The 17316-nt window shown below is 36.8% G+C and overlaps 1 protein-coding gene across 2 annotated transcripts in view; it reads right to left on the reverse strand.

Annotated features, from left to right (window-relative positions):
• Window positions 1-217: 217 nt before the first annotated feature.
• The window catches only part of spred1 (sprouty related EVH1 domain containing 1), a 44263-nt gene continuing 27164 nt past the window's right edge, over window positions 218-17316 (reverse strand). The window contains exons 3-6 of one of the 2 annotated variants that reach the window (XM_007888050.2): window positions 11799-11967; window positions 7637-7686; window positions 3000-3161; window positions 218-2590 (exon numbers count right to left, since the gene is read on the reverse strand). In XM_007888050.2, coding sequence (XP_007886241.1) covers window positions 1931-2590; window positions 3000-3161; window positions 7637-7686; window positions 11799-11967 — 1041 coding nt within the window. In that variant the 3' untranslated portion in view covers window positions 218-1930. Of the gene's footprint in view, window positions 2591-2999; window positions 3162-7636; window positions 7690-11798; window positions 11968-17316 lie in introns of both variants that reach the window. The other variant, XM_007888049.2, reaches the window with a different exon arrangement.

Here is a 17316-nt window from a genome sequence, read left to right on the forward strand (position 1 = left end):
CTGATTTTCCCCTCTGTAGTGACAGGGGTAGACATACACACACACACACGAACACACACAGACCTTTCTCACGCCTTTCCCAGATAGGCAAAGTAAATTAATGTTGTCAGTCAGTACTAATTGGACAATTTAAATATTTAGATTTATTCTTTACATGGGTTTACCAGTCACAATCAATGGACTGTGTACAAAATGGAGGATGTTCCCAACTGATGGGGGATAATTCTTTGATTTTAAAACAAATTTTATAATATAAAATTGAAAAAATACTTTATCTGGATCAATGAATGGAATCAATTCATCCCCAAATATATACTTCTGCTCCTCCAAATGTACCATTTGCACTGCGTACCGTTCAATCCAGGGTTTCCCAGAATGATACTGCATATACAGTGGTCTCTCATTGCATAATTTAATAAACATTATAGATTTAATTTATCTATTCCTATGCATGTCCAAATTGCAAAACAAACACCACATTGTCTGAAATGTCATATAATTTAAAGTATTCCAAATTGCATTGTTGACCTAATCTCAAACTGGAAACACGGATGTGCCTGTGTGCATAATGGTCAGAGGAAATTTAGACCCTAGTGGTTACTCCAACTTTTTCAAAAGCATTTACCTAATAATTTCAAGAAGCGACATAAATTAAAATGGCATAGCTTAATATGGTCATTGCATAAAAGTATTCCAGATTACACTAATTTATAAATTAAACTTGAATTTGTTTTAATAAAATCAACCACCTACAGGACCTTTTTGTTAAAAAATATAATCGCATCTACAATATTCCTGGTAGGTTGCTGAATCAAATTCAGGCCCGAGCACATGAATTTACATGTACTTTACCCATTAGATAGTCAAACACAATCAATTCCCAGTTCTGGCAATGCTGCAACCCATTTGATATCCTTGGACCACAAACAGAAAACTTGCTGGTTGAGCAAATATATCAGAAACGTTTAAAAATATCTAAAAATCAAAATATTAACTTGTTTGCAATTGTTAGGTTCACAGAAAAAAAATCGAATGTGCTTAATTCACCTATATATTATATATAGACAGAGATGTGTGTGTATTATATATATATAACATTAGTTTTAGGCTTTGGACAAAATTACTCACATATTCGACTCAGATTAATTTACAGAGGAAGATGTAAAAACATTAACCGGTTATACAAAATCATACATGAATACTAAGCATGCATATTGCAATGGATTAAAATGAAAATGTTAGATATCGAGGAGTTAACTAGCTTATTATGAAAAGTGTTGACATGACTTTGGGAAGGATAGGATTTACTTTTAAATTAAAAGAGTTACAGGCCATACGTCAAATTTAGTTATAAAGTTTGAGATTTTATATGTACAATATTAAAGAATTGTAATTACTGTATTCAGACAATAAGAATACCTGAATGTCAGATAGATGTTTCTGTAAATGCACTCAAGATTTGCAATACTTATTAAAACCAAAGCCTAGAACAAGGTGAAATCTTTCTTCGATATAAACCATAACCATGGTTATCTAGTGCTCTTTTAGTCTAATATTTGAATCTCATCCATAAAAGCTTCAGGTGAGTAACCAGGCCCCATAACCAACTCTGAATGTACAAAACTGCAAAATGAATCCCTTCAGCTGTGTATTCACATACAGTATTCAATCTGTACAGCTGAAAGGCAAAGAACCGTCTGCTTCACAAAACAGGCTGTTTGCCATGAAAGGTATTAGACATGGCGACCTTGTGAAGTGGCACAATCATCAGAAACGCACCACTTCCTTCTCATCAAGCCTCGGGAACTCGCTCACCTCTGCAATTCGTGCTGGTTTTAAATACTATTCAGTGGGCCAGAACCCAAAGACCCAGCGATAATGCTGCCTGGAGAGAAAATATTAAGCGCAACTTGGCTTCTGACTTGTCACATCACCCAGCTGCTTTGTGCTTTCCTCCACAACATCCACACATCTCACCACAGTGGTGGCATGCTCTCAGAGGAAGATAGCAGCACATACAAGGTGCAATGACAGACAAGGCTATAAGTGCTAGCCATCGCAAACAGAACTTGTCATCACTAGTGTCACATGAGCATGGGTCAGAGAAATCTCCTTCAGAGTCCGACATGCAGTGATAGAGCATACTCTCAGCACACAACATACAGCTCACTTGATAAATGCATCTCTTGATGGGGTCTGGGGCATCTTGACATTGTCCCCTCCGGTTTTCCTCATGATTGAACATGTCTCGACAATATGAACAACGAGAGCGTTCTCCATCCTCTTTTCTCCGCTTAGATTTTTTTGATTTTTGTGAAGGTGAGGGCTGTGTTTTAAATACCACAGACCCTTTTGAATCTTTAATAGGATCAGATTCAATCCCTTCCACAGAAGGATATACATAATCATGTTTTTTAGACTCAGGTTTGAAACACACATACGCATTTCCTTCAGTTTCCAATTCACATTTCCGTACAATGGGATGTCTGTAATCTTCATAGCCCCTAATCAAAACGTCCTTTCGAGGATTTATCCTCACTACTTCATCATCATCCTGAAAACTGACATGCCTCGTTGATTTCAACATGATCTGAAAAAGATTTTAAAAGTTTCCTCATTGCAGGAAATCAAAAGTGCTGTGAATTATACATTCAAATCAATTTCTAACAGAAACTACTGAGGAACACCTTCAGTTTTACCAGTTAGTTTGGATGTAGACATATCTGAGGCACCTTTGTTAGGAAGAATTTAAAGAGATCTTCACAATTATTTTGCCCACAACTGGAATGTTATGGCCACTCTAAACTTTTTTAAGGTTTTAAACCGCAACAAAGAGCTCTATGAGGGAATTTTTAAGTTATGAAAATGTAAACACCTGTAAATTAAATAAACATACACATTTCCATATGAAGACTTTAGATTTCCATTAAAAGAAATGTTACCAAATCCAATTGTTTATATATAAAGCTAAATAAAAGGACTGAAGGAATGATCGTTACCTGGTTCTGCTGAGTAGGAAAATACAATCGTCGAGAACTGAATTCCTCAAATGGTTGGGTCCTAACATAGCAGCTTCTGCAAGGTTCATTGGTCACTATAGTATCATGTTGTAAAATTCTCTCCTTTCTGGTTAAAGAATTTGTTTCATTTTCATGCGGTGCCTGGAAAATAATACATATGAACCTTAATTCTGTCCTGCACTTGGTTTTAATGAGTCAGGGACTTCTACTGCAACCATAAAATGGTGGATTACTAGTTTCACACTATGAGCACCAGAGGGCATCGTATTTCAACTCACAGATTCCACTGAAACACCACATACTTAGTGTGCAACATATGAAACTCAATCTTTTGCATTATTTGCATGAAATAATTTGACACCAAATAACTTGAGCTTTCGGTTTAGCACTGTAGTAAATCCACTTTTCAGTTTTGTTGTCAGCATAAATTCTGTACAAATGTATGTACAACATTTCCAAATACAACTGAAGATATTTAGATAGAGTAAAGAAACAAAAATAATTGGATACTACTGCATATCTACTATATTTCCAGCCAGAACCCGCAATCTCAACCACCTCCTTCAGTCTCCCTCCCTACAATTGAAAGTGTGAGCATCTCATAAACTGAAGTGTCCAAAATTTGAAGCCACTTGCTTGGCTTCCTTGACATTCCCCCCTCTCCCCCCTCCCGATATCCCCCAAAGCCCTTCCTAGTGCCCATGTTTCCATACTCTCTGCAATAGGGGTTTGAGGAAAGCCAAAGAATCAACCAAGGTTATGGCTTTGTGATGACTTCCTTGGGTCCCTACTGATATTCAGCTACAAATGAAGAATGACCACTTGCTCAAGGCACTGAATTGCACCTCGTACCTTATTGAGTGCAGAAAATTGGCACTCCTGCCCAATAAATATTAATAGAGCCTCACTCCCTGCATGTCGTTCACACCTCATCCTGATTAGTTTGGTGGTTAAAGAAAGGATAGGCTTGGAGCAGACTTGTCATTAGAGCAGACTTTGGACAGCTATCTATAGCCATCTATTCATATCAGCCAAAATAATCGACATCTCACGTTGGCTGTATCAGTGAATGTAGAAGTATTTTGACAACAGAATAAGAAACTGCTGAGATGCTTTAACACCTTGGCCTAGAGCTTCATTGTATAACAGACCGAAGTAGTTTGTTGCCTTACCTATAAGTAATAGATTGAAATTAAGTGTTAACGGGTACGCTATATTGTAAAATTTATTCTGAGCTATTTGCATTTAGGTCATAGGTTTTAAAACAATGCTCAATTGTCACAATATAATTCTAAAAAAAACTGCCAGATCCTAGAATTACTAGAATGAGCACAATTATCAGGTTTTACGTCCAAGTGAAAAGACATATATGAATTATGCCTGAACAGTTTATAAACAACAGGATGCAGTGTGATTTTAAGAAAAACTGAATCACCACCCACATTCTGTGACTACACTGTTCTATACTGACAAAGGTTGGCAAAGTCTGTCTGTAAAAAGTAACCCATGGCAGCTTTTATGTTAAACGGAAATCTGGTTTTCTCCCAGCTGCTGTTATAGTAATTACTGTCCTGTGGTTGCTAAGAGATGTTTCCTTGGATTTTTTTCTTTAAACTACTAAAATGGTTCAGATGGATGATGGGTAAAGTAATAAATCGACTCCAGCTGCAAAAAAGTCAAAGACAAAAAAAACAGCTGCAGGGAAAATGGGATCCAGACCCAGTTCTCTGTCTTCAAAGTACGAGACTCTTTCTTTTCTCCATTCTGTGGACTTGGGTTCAAGAAAACACCACATTAACAGCTATAAGAAAATGTTCTGCTTTTATTTCAATATCCTAACATGATTCAATAACAGGAAGGATTAGTGGAGTAGATTTCCCATAAGTCACTGATTCTTGTAGTTTACTTCCTATGCGATATGAACAGAGTGTATAATGTAAAAAGTAGTATTACTTGATTGAGTAGGTACAAGTTCACTCAAAAATCAATTAAACATTGTGAAAATATGCAACAAGCCATCCACAAATGGATATTGTGGAGGAATGTGCAAGCTTGATATTGGAAAAAGTTAATGAACCAATTTAACCTACAGTTCACTACAACAGTTTTATTTTGGTAGAGAATGCAAAAGGAAGTAACCAAAATAAGGACTTCCAACATCAGTTTTTGCTCTACATGACATTTTCATAATGTACATGTACATAGTTATGCAAGCATTATTACCTGGGATGTCCTATGTGTAGTCTAATCAGTGAAGCTTTTTTTTATTTCAAAAACATATTCTAGTTAAAATGGAAAAAGAAGTTTTGATAAAAGTCCCCATCAAATTGTTGGAAATCGTACAGTTTGCAGTGTCCACTTAAATCTAAAAAAACATTAACTTGAGTTAAGTCAGCATTTACAGTTCCTACTAGGTTTTAAATATAAAAAAACGGAACTCAGTGTCAAAGGGCTGGAACTGAAGGGAAACCAGAAAAATAAATGTGCTCAGCTCAGAAGAAGCAGTTCCGAAAAACATTCATTTCAGCACTAAATTTAGCTTCCACTCAAATAGCTGTGTCTCTAACTAACACACAATATTCAATTCATTGCTCAAGATTCCTTCAACTTGGAAGAATTGTTTTAGTAAATTAAATTGACTATTTGGGCTTATTTTCACCAGTTACCAACTTATACTCCGAATTAATTTTTATTTTATAAATAATTTATAAATAAAATAAAATTTTATTTTATAAACAAACTTTTATTTTATACTAATTGGCTCATCAACACAATGGCTTTCTTAATGCACAATTAAGAATAGAAATTTGTTCTCAATTACTGGTTGAGGTGTGCAGTTATAACCGAGTGTCAAGTGGTAGTTATTTGGTATATGTTTTGAGATGGAAAACTGATTGCAAAGGATAGCACATTCAGGAACATATTGTCTTGAAGTGAATGTGAGCTTTGTGTGCACTTATTTCATTCTTGTGGCTGTGCTATAAGTGCATTTCGATATCATGCTGACAATGCAAATTGACATTGGGGTTATTCTTGATACTTTTAGATGCCATATGCATTACAAGTAATGGTAATGTTTTAACGTTTTTGTAGAAAGCAAAAACCACCAATTTACAGTGCATAGCTTTTGTGTGACCAGTAGCAGTCTCAATGCCTTATCCATTATTGAACAATTGCCAACAGTAGCGCTGCTTAACATTACTTCCATTCAAGACAATTAGCCTTAATGCTACTGTAATTCTGCTGCTACTCAGTGCAAACCACAAGTAAGATTACTTTAGTGAAAAAAAGTTGAATCAAAAGTGATCAAAGAAGGTTGTACTGCCCTTTCGGTGTTGCATACAGAATTTTAGATCTTCCTTCTCTTCTTAATGCAAGACTTTTAGGTAGGTGATATGTCCTCAGAAGTAGAGATTACCTTTGTCTGTTGTGCAAACCATTCAAAACTACATCCTGCTTGCCTAAAGCAAAACCACTTCAGACTGAAAGAATAAATCATAGGTCTTTCAAACTTTTGGCACAATGCTGGACGGCCTCACACTGACAAAGAAGTTAGTCAAATAGTTGCCTGAAGCAAAAGAACAAAGTTGACAATTTTTAGACTGATGCATTACTCATCTTTCCTATGCCTGTGGCCAGAAACTTTAGAGCTTCTATTTTAACTTCAACCCAGTCAAAAAAATGGTTTTCAGTCAGTCATGCCAATACACCTGCCCGCAAAACATTTTAAATAAAATGTCATGAACTGCACATGCACATGAATCTGAAGCATCCATAAGTAGAACAAAATAGATCAATAATCCTTGCCTGCATTTGATATATTCACGAGGAACAAAACCTTAAATGCGTTAAAAAGTTTAAAGTCTTCTTTAGAATGAAAGTATTACTTCGGTAACTAAAAAAAATTTAATGGTCTATTTAATACACATGTTAAGTACTGTAATACATTAAATCTGCAAATTTATGTTAAGCACCTGATCAGTAATGTAAAGCTTGGAACAGACATTGTGTATATGAACCATTTGATGAAGTACTTGAAAGTTATGGTATGTGTTTTCTTGGCATGTACAGGCAACATTTGTACATAGAGCTCCAGATTTATGTTAGCTACAACAACAACTTGCACTTATATAGCGCCCTCCACGCAGGGTAACGTCTCAGAGCGCTTTAGATAATGCTACAACAGATTTACATAATGCTAAACTTGAGCAAATATATTCTGAAACAAACTTCAAACTCATTCACTTAGTACAATACTGAACTGAATTTCCAATTCAAGCATAGGGTAACAGATTTACAGATTCTACTTAGGTAATATTGGTACTTAAATAGATTGAAAAAGTGCCCATGATATCATGAACACTACAATACTTAGTAACTGTATGTATAAAGAACTTTGCACTCTCATCTCAAGAGTATCCCTGTCTCTGAAGATTTATAGCTGAAAGCGATAAAATATTAGTGGGAGGAGGAATATGACCACATGACCACAAACCTTCTGTTTTTCCCCCTATTTTTCATTATAATACTGAAACATTCCAACCATCTGTTTTTCAGAAAACCTTGAGTGATAAAGGCTTCTTAGTGAACTTAATTTTTTTGTCATATTTACTTACTTGAAACCCATCATCAGAGACTGCTGCTTCACTGAAAGGGTCCTGGCAACCTGCTGACAAAATACAATGCCATCAGCCTCAAGCTTAATGCAATTTCAAACACTTAAAAAAATACTTACTTCTGGAACAGAAGTGTATCTGCTTTTACATTCATTTGTTTAAAATGGGAAGAGTTATCAGCAGTTAATGGAAATATCAAAAATAAAGCTGATGCATTTTTTTAAAAATCTCAAATTTGTTTTTACCTACTTCCTTTATGGTGACACTTTATTACACAAGCACGCATACACACACAGACATTTCAAATGTCTTGGTGCGTTTCAAAAGTAAAACCATAAATAATAGTAACCCATTCTTATAGAAATTACAGAATGGCTTGAAGAGGGGTAAGTAGCTGCTGCTTAACATCTGCACTTGCTAGGAATAAGATTTGGATTATTAATGCATAGTTCATTCAATATCCAAAGCAGAAGCCAAATGAAAAAAACCTTGTTCAAATAGTAACATTAGAAATGTTGGTGAAGAATATTCCTGAACCATAGAAATTTACATGGTTAACAAGAATTTATTCAAGGGCAAGCCTCAGTCATCTTCAGAATAAAGCATTCCTTTGGGGATAATATGGCTGTCATTAAGCATAAAATTTACAAAGCATGGAAACAAGACACTTAGCCCAACCAACCCGTGCGGGTGCTCATACTCCAAACAAGTCTCCACCCATTCCTTTACTCCCTCCCATACCCTTCTATTTCCCTCTCCTCCATGTGAAGGTCTAGCTTCATCATGAATACATCTAGACCATCTGATTCAGTCACTGCTCCAGGCAGCAAGTTCCAACTCTCATCAGACACGAGAACCTCAATTTATTCAGCAGTCACTGGTGGGCAAACAGGGTACAGACAGTCACATCACTTTACAGTATATCCTGTGAAGAGCTTTGAGACATCTCAAAAATGTGATAAGGTGCCATATCAAATGCAAGGAAGATTATTATTATTATTGTAAACAAAATGAAGATGCAGCTTTCCTGTGTGACCACTGTAAAAGGTTACAAAGTCCCTTGTGGCTACCGATATACTTGAAGTTAACATCTTACATTAGTATCTAGAACCTTACACAGTTTTTACCTAAAGGCTAAATGAAGTGACATAAATAGTTTATCAGACCAGATGACATGGGCAAATTCACATTTCTGGTTCTATATCAGCAAGAAGCAAACTAACTAGTGTGGCATCAACTGATGCCAAGAATAATTCAACAAAGTGTCAATGTTCCTGTGAAAAAAGGTCATATTGTTGTTAATGGTTTAGTCACTGCTATAAAACCTTATGGCTTGAGATGGAGGAAGTAGATTCTTCTGGATGATCTCTAACAGCTCTAGTCTTCTGAGTCAATGTGAAACACAAGTCACTCAATGCTATTCAGTTCAGATAGGAAACTGAAATTGACTCAGTTGTCTCTTTGTGCAGAGCACCAGGTGAATGAAACAACCTTGCAAGATTGGCTTCCAGCAAATTAAATGATCACAATAAACTCTGGTGTTCAATATGGAATTTGCTATGCAAATTCTGGAAACTGCATTGTCCACAGACATTGCACAATTTTGGGGCACATCAGTCATTGCTAACAGTCAATGGCACAAAACACAGAAATGAAATTGACGAAACTGAGAATAATTGTACATGCAGTTTGAAAATGAAAAAATTGAATGTTGAAATAAATATTGAAAATATTTGAAAACCTGTCTACATACTCAACTCCCCTACCATCAAAAGTTATTTCTTGGTTGTTGAACAATGACAGTTACTAGTTCACACTGCTTTGGCAGTAACTACCTTATATACACATTTTCTGCATCAACTATATTTTCTTGCAATATTATGACAAAAATAAAACTTACATTTGGACAGAAAGACGTCTCAATTCGCTACACAGGATATACTGTAAAGTGGAGTGACTGTGTGTTTTGTAGATAAAAGCAAGACATTGCAATTATACTTCCCAACCAATTCTCTGAGCAATATATACCACATAGTCCATTATTACAGGAAACTCAACTTTAGTCCTCTCGCTTGCTATACTTCTGTTGTGAACAAAATGTTAGCACCGATGTGGAAACAAACAAAAGCACAATTTTGATTAATTGATCACACAGCTGGATGGTGTGCACGTGGTTCAGAGCACTTGGCATAAAGTGCATATTTTATTGGAAGCTATCTTTTAAAAAAAGGGCTGAGGCGCTCTTGGAAAATATATAATATACATAGTATAACGTAAACAGTGATTGCTAATAACTCTTCAAGCAAGTATAGCTGCTGACCAATAACAGATGTAGTTTCAAAACAAAAGAGAAAGCAAGAACATATTGAAATGAAATATAGTGTGTGTATATATATATATATATATACACACACACACACACGTTATATATACACACACACTAATCCAAAGCAAGCTGCCAGAACTGCTAAGGGACACAAACCTAAACGATACGTCGAGCCTCTAATAAGAGTCCAGGAGAGAACAAATGAAAGCTGGATAATACAAGAATTCAACCAATAATGAGAATTATACAGAAAATTAAGTAAGGGATAGAAAAAGTCCTCTCAACGTTTATATAGTGGCCTTTAAAACAAGTGTTACATTTTGTGACAGGTATGGGGCCACTAATTCTGGTTCACAAACAGCTGACTGAAGCAGTGACTTTGTGTTTGACAATAAGCTATGTGTAGTTTTTATTTGGTGGTTATTTCTCCAAGCGCTACAAAGAGCTGATTGTAAAACTACGCAAAATTCCTTCACATTAGCCTCCATGCTATCTCTAATTTGCCCACTCATTGTTCATGATGTCACTCTCCTAGTCTATCCAATTTCGTAGACCAGGTAGCCTTCACTGGGTGCATGTACACACAACTATGCCATGAAATGGCTATTTTATTAATGTCTACCTCCAAGAAAGAGAAGTCAAATCTACTGCAATAACGACATACAACTCATAGGAGGAAAGTGCATCAGTTTCATTAATATTATTCTCTTACAGCACACAGGTTAGAGCCGAAGGAACCACATATCTAGTAGAATCCAAAAGTTTAATTAATAAAAATTATTTTGGGGTATTTCTATTTCTGTTATTTAGTCTAATGTTAGTTAACTCCTTTTTAAGACTAGGATGAGGTTTTCGCATCCATATCTATCAATTAATGGATTGATAGTTTAGCCTTTTAAATAATCCCCAGTGCCCTGTTTTAATCTCAGAGCATGTGAATAAAGCAACATCCCCTTTGACTCAAATTGAAGGAGACACAAATCAGGGTTTAAAAAAATGTTGCTCAATTATTTCATAAATTGAAACCTTTTTCCACTTTTTTTCAAACCAGCGACTCTTTTTTTAAATCTAAAATGCATTATTGCTGCTGTAATGCCAATGCTCACATCCATTTCCTAGATTGTCATTATATATTTTGAAGTCAGATATCTTCAATACATTCTTGCATTCCTCTGTAGCACGGCTAAACATAATAATAATAATCCTTGCATTTGATATAGTGCTTTTCACGTCGGGAGGACGTCCCAAAGCGCTTCACAGAACACACTGTCAAGTGAATTGACTGTATATTTGTGGGCGAACGCGGCAGCCAATTGCGCACAGCAATGTCCCACAAACAGTCGTAGATTGAAAATGACCAATTTATTATTGTTTTTGGTTTTGGAGGGATTATTATTAGGCGTGTGGGGTAAGGAAACTTGCCCAAGATTTCGCCCTGCCTGGAACTGAACTCAGGTCTCTCGCTTGCAAAGCGAGTGCTCTAACCACTGAGCTACAGGACTCCACAATATATAACATTACCCTATATAAAGAAAGTTCAGCAATCATTATACTTCTCAGACACCAAAACCACTCTGTAATCAGTAGATGGTGTGCATTTTTTGGCTGGGAGGGTGCATGGGGAGATAGAAAAGAGGAAAATGTGTATTAAGCTGCCGTGCCACTTTTCTTCCATGTAAAGAAGGTCCAAAGTTCATTCAGTAATTAGAAGGAAATAGTTCAACAAGCAGATATGTTCCTTCTTCATTCAAATAATATTCTGCAAATGAGGCTAGTTGTCATGAATAGCCTAAAATACTACTCTTTAGTGATACTACTTATATAAAAAGTGTGTACCTTCTGTGAGATCTTCAATTGCTCTGCGAATACCTCGGTCAAATGCTCGAGCATCAGCGGGACTCTGGAAGGTAAGTCCAAACTTTTTATCATCTATCTTCCAGTGGTGAAATATTGGGGTAACCTTATTGTAAATCAAATCCTTCTTCAGGGCACATTCCAAAACCACCTGCAAACATAAAGAGGAAAATACATGGTTATTGAACACTCAATATTTGTTCACATCCTATTCAGCTGTTACATACAACATAATTAGAATATAAATGTCTATAAACCTGCAGCTGCACACAGTGAAACACCTCATTTCAAATGTATGTCTTTGGCTGCTTCTTTACTCAAATACTGGCCCAACATTAATGGTAATTCCATGAACGAATATCTGTATTTGATATTTTGGAACTCAGAGATGAGACCTTACCCTAAGTAATGGCACCTGTGATGCATTCGGTAGTCAGATAAAGTGTTGAGCAGATGTTACGACACCTCGATTTGAGTAGCATAAAGTAGAGCCAAATATTTCCTTATTTTCATTTCTCAACAGCATTATTGGCTATTCATACCCTGACTAGTATGACATTGTAGTTTCCCATGTGAGGCCAAAAAGGTACATTATGATTTGCTATATTACTTAACGGCAGGTGGAAAATCTAATTTGTAGGTAGAGAAGTTATACATTCTATACTTCAATAGTGTGTGTGCCCTCAGTTCAACATTGTGTGGCTTCTATACATCTTGCATTACAGGTGCACAGACCAAAGTGATCTCTTTACAGCATTCTTGAAGACAGGTGATTCAGCATTACCACTGCAATTACATATTTCATTGTAAATTGAAACGTGTTCCTACAATATGCCCTTTCAGTGATTTGAACACAAGGAACTTTATGTGAAATTTGAATAATAACTTGTTAAACAAGCTTCTTCAAGAAAATCTGAAGTTTTTCTGAAACTGAAAAACTGCAAGGGCAAACAAGTTTATATTAAAAGCAATTTGGAACTTATTTATCAACTCTTTATGGATCACCCATTGTTAACTCCTCAGTTCTACTTATACTAACATTTCTTTGATATTTTTCTTTGAATGTTTCATTCTAAAAATCTATTTCTACTCTTACTGTGGCAACAATCATAATTTGAAACAAAAATGGCTTTTTCTTTATAAAGAATGATCTGCGCTCATGTTTTGGAACACAGAAATCAGACCTTATCCTAGGTAACGGCATCTGTGATGCATTCTGTACCCAGATAAGGTGTTCAGCAGATATTATGAAACCAGTACTTGAACTGAGTGACAACTCAGAGCCAAATATTTCATTATTTATGTATCTCGACTGCATTATTGGCTCTTCAAACCCTGACTAAATACAAGGTACATCCATCACATTGCCAGGAGTCCCCATTTTGAATGTACAAGATTTACAACAACTTGATCTCAACACAAAAGTGTACAGATAGCATTTTACAATCATATTATAGATTATATAAGAGTTCTGCTTTCAAGAATGTGACTTGCACACATGTAGGCAAAGTCGCATTCTGAATATGAATTAAACATTAATAATAATAAAATAATCGTGGTTTTCAATTCCCACTCCCTCCGTAAAAAGTTAAGCATGGATTTTCGATGAAGCATGAATCAAGTTACTTCCTCTGCTCCTCCCCCAAAAAACACAAATTGCCTCCTAAATTCAATCAACGGATCTAGTAACTTGTGGGCGTGAGAGGTCTAAACCCCCCCAAAACTTCACTGTTCAGGCTGGAACTTTAAATCTCAACTAAGGTTAGATGTGAATGTATGAACTTTTCCTATTCTAGGAATATTGAGCTAAGCTGCAGGACATTTTATAATAATAATAATAATCCTTGCATTTGATATAGCGCTTTTCATGTCAGGAGGACATCCCAAAGCGCTTCACAGAACACACTGCAAGGTGAATTGACTGTATATTTGTGGGCGAACGCGGCAGCCAATTGCGCACGGTCGTAGAATGAAAATGACCAATTTATTATTGTTTTTGGTTTTGGAGGGATTATTATTAGGCGTGTGGAGTAAGGAAACTTGCCCAAGGTTTCGCCCTGACCTGCCTGGAATTGAACTCAGGTCTCTCGCTTGCAAAGCGAGTGCTCTAACCACTGAGCTACAGGACTCCACCTGAGCTACAGGACTCCACAATACAGTTTGTAGCAACTATACAGTTGCTACAAACTGCATAGAACAATTTTGTGTTTTCCTACTCAACAACTAATGGCTCACCTTGTTTTGGTCAGCCAGGTGTATTTGACAGATATGGAAACCCGTCACCATGCTTAAGAGTATCCAAACCAGAGTTCAACATATATGCCACCTACATATGAACAATTCCATGTGTCTAGAATGAAATGCGCACTCTGCCCCAGAAGTGACAAATTGAGCACTAGATAAGAGATAATGTGAGCTCCTGAATTACCCAATGACACCTAACTCTTCCTTTCTGCCTCTACCATCGACCCCTGCTGTCCCCTACTATTTTCCACCAAACTGCTTTCTTTACCCCATTAAGGAACATACACATCTCTTTGAATTCCAGCACACGTTATACATGTGCAAATGGAATTACATAAATCACACATAACTAAAAACGTGCTAAGTAAACCCAGCAGTCAAAGCATCTATACCATTTTCAGGACGCGATCCTTAGCCAGCTCCAGTGGCTGCCTATGCCGCAGCAGATCAACTTTAATGTAGTTGATCCACTGCACCCAGGACTTGGTGTCTGACAGGCAGGCGGTCAGAACAGCAGGGCTTCTGGAGTCAATGGTTGAGGCAGAAAAGTAGAGTTGAGTGTCATCGTGTAATTGAGGAGCTCACGTTTATTGGTTCCATAGATGAGGCACTGCTGCTGATGGCAGGTAAGCAGTCTCGATTCCACTCACAGCAGCAAGGTAAACTGAACTCAACATTAAGATCGTATTTACATAACAGAAGAGCAGTTCCAGTCAGCAATTTGAGCGCGGAGCAATTGTTGCAGCTAGACTGACTGGAGCCACCATTAGTAAGTTGAGAGCAAAGAGATAATTCACCTTTCAAGAGCATTGTGTGTACAACCACCACATTGTAAAAGATAAATCTCCGCATCAATTTCTTTTCAGCTCATATTATTAACAAAATTAGCAAATACAATACAGACAAAAAAAACTGTATTAAAAATAAACTTGTACATCGATTAAATAAAAGCAGTCAGCTGAAGGCACAGCTATCAAGTCCTGTAGCTCAGTGGTTAGAGCACTCGCTTTGCAAGTGAGAGACCTGAGTTCAATTCCAGGCAGAGGGCGAAACCTTGGGCAAGTTTCCTTACTCCACACGCCTAATAATAATCCCTCCAAAAAAATAATAATAAATTGGTCATTTTCAATCTACGACTGTTTGTGGGACATTGCTGTGCGCAATTGGCTGCCGCGTTCACCCACAAATATGCAGTCAATTCACTTTACAGTATATTCTATGAAGCCCTTTGGGACGTCTAGAAGACGTGAAAAGCACTATATCAAATGCAAGGGTTATTATTATTATTATCATCAAGTGTGGACATATGATGCAGAAAGAACTACTGTATTTGTAAATCTGGAAAACGTCATTACAGCAATAACATAAACCCATGAAAACACAAAGTTTTAAATAATTTAGAAATGGTCGCTCTTCCTCCTTCCATTTGCTTTCAGCTTTTCAAAAAATATGTATTTTACCTAATTTCATCCAGCTCTCTTCATCAAAAGTGGCTCAACGTGGCTGGCTGCTAGCCCATTAAAATTTGATTGACAAATGACAGGGCTGGGTTTTAATCTCTCAGTGCTGTCAGTCTATTAGCTAATGTTTCTTACATTGGTGCACTTAATAACCCTCTTGTTCACAGTCGATTCTTAAAATCACGAGTGAAGCTGCATTCCTCCTGCTTGGATCAAATTCAGTGTAATTGGCACAATGGGCCAAATGGCTTCATCCATTCAGCAATTTCTGAATTTTTCAAGGACGAGTGAGAATTGGTGCTTCGCAGGTTTCAAGTCAGTAAAGTTTTGCGGCAGGCGGCGTGATATCAGCACCTTTCAATCCCTACCTACAGTCCACTAGGAATGCCTCCCATAGCGCCACACAATTTCAGGATTCGCTTCCTGCCCCCAGCCTCTGCCAGGAAGTAGATATAGGCCACATCAAAAGATCCCAGCTGCAGCCCAGATGCCCAGCATATTGGTGCACTACATCATGGTGTGTCAGGACATGGAATTCTCCCTGTGGTTTTTCAGCATTCCCAATTTCAGCCAGGCTGCAAGCAGGTGGTGTTGACAGAGGCAAGGGATTTCCCTGATGAGAGTGGGGGTGGGAAAAAAATGGGACACACTGGAGAGGCAATAATCCCACATCGTTCATGAACCCACAACAACTGGTTAAAGAGCAGCATTTCCATAGGGTAGGAAGGAGTAAGTTGCCTTAGCTTGATCAGAAAATGATGTACTTAGTATTTCTCATGAAAGGCAAAGAACCCATCCAGTTTTGATCCTTCGATCCCCCCCACACACTTCGCCAGTATTGATATTATATATATATATATCCTCCACTCGTCTTGTATTAAATTGACCTCCCCATTAAAAGTGCCACAGTGACTCCTCAAGTTCTATTAACTTGAGATTTCCTTCAGTCTCTTTCTGGCTCCATGTCAAATTCAGAACCTGTTCACTGAACATGTGATGGAAGATTTTAAAAAATCATTTCTCTTTTCAGTTACCATGTATAGCACATGGTATTAATATTTTTCAATATTAAATAGTTTACCATTAATCTGCCACATTTCTACAAGCAATGAATGATTTCTCTCCTTGAGCACTCTGCTCTCCCATGCAATTTAGACTTTTGACTTGATACGTTTAACAGTAATTACAATATGCAGGATTCCATTGGTCAATTATCCATTACTAGTTTCCTAACAGCTATTAAATTCATCATAACTTCATTTTGATCCCATAAGATTTAACCTCAACCATTAAAATCCTGTGAGAAACCTAATGAAATAATTTCTGAAAAGTACAATACCCACCACCCATCATCTTAACATCCACAAATTCAGTTACAACCTCAAAGTAATTCCCGTGTTAGCTTGGATTTACTGCCTTTATTCATGAACATTAATTGGTTCCTTTATAATATGGTGCAGTATTTTTTCGCCTCTATAGCTGTCAAGCTAACAGGTTTGAAACTACTAAATAAGGTCTCTTTTTCAGTAATAATGTTTCTTAATATTAAATGCAATTTACCATTCATTTGTCATTGAACTGACTACCTGCAATGCTGTATCATCTCTTACCATGCGCAAAACAATTCTCTCAGCTCCTGCTCCCTAATATTTTATAGAATTTTGTTTCTGTTCATTTTACTCAACTTCTTTTTTCCGTTTTGATATGATAAGCAGCAGTGGCTGACCAGTTTGCAGCAATGATACAACTACATATTTAAAGAATGGTTTAATTGACTGGAAAAGTGGTCTCTGCAG

Source organism: Callorhinchus milii, unplaced genomic scaffold, assembly GCF_018977255.1.
Source record: "Callorhinchus milii isolate IMCB2004 unplaced genomic scaffold, IMCB_Cmil_1.0 Scaffold9, whole genome shotgun sequence".
NCBI lineage: Eukaryota > Metazoa > Chordata > Chondrichthyes > Chimaeriformes > Callorhinchidae > Callorhinchus > Callorhinchus milii.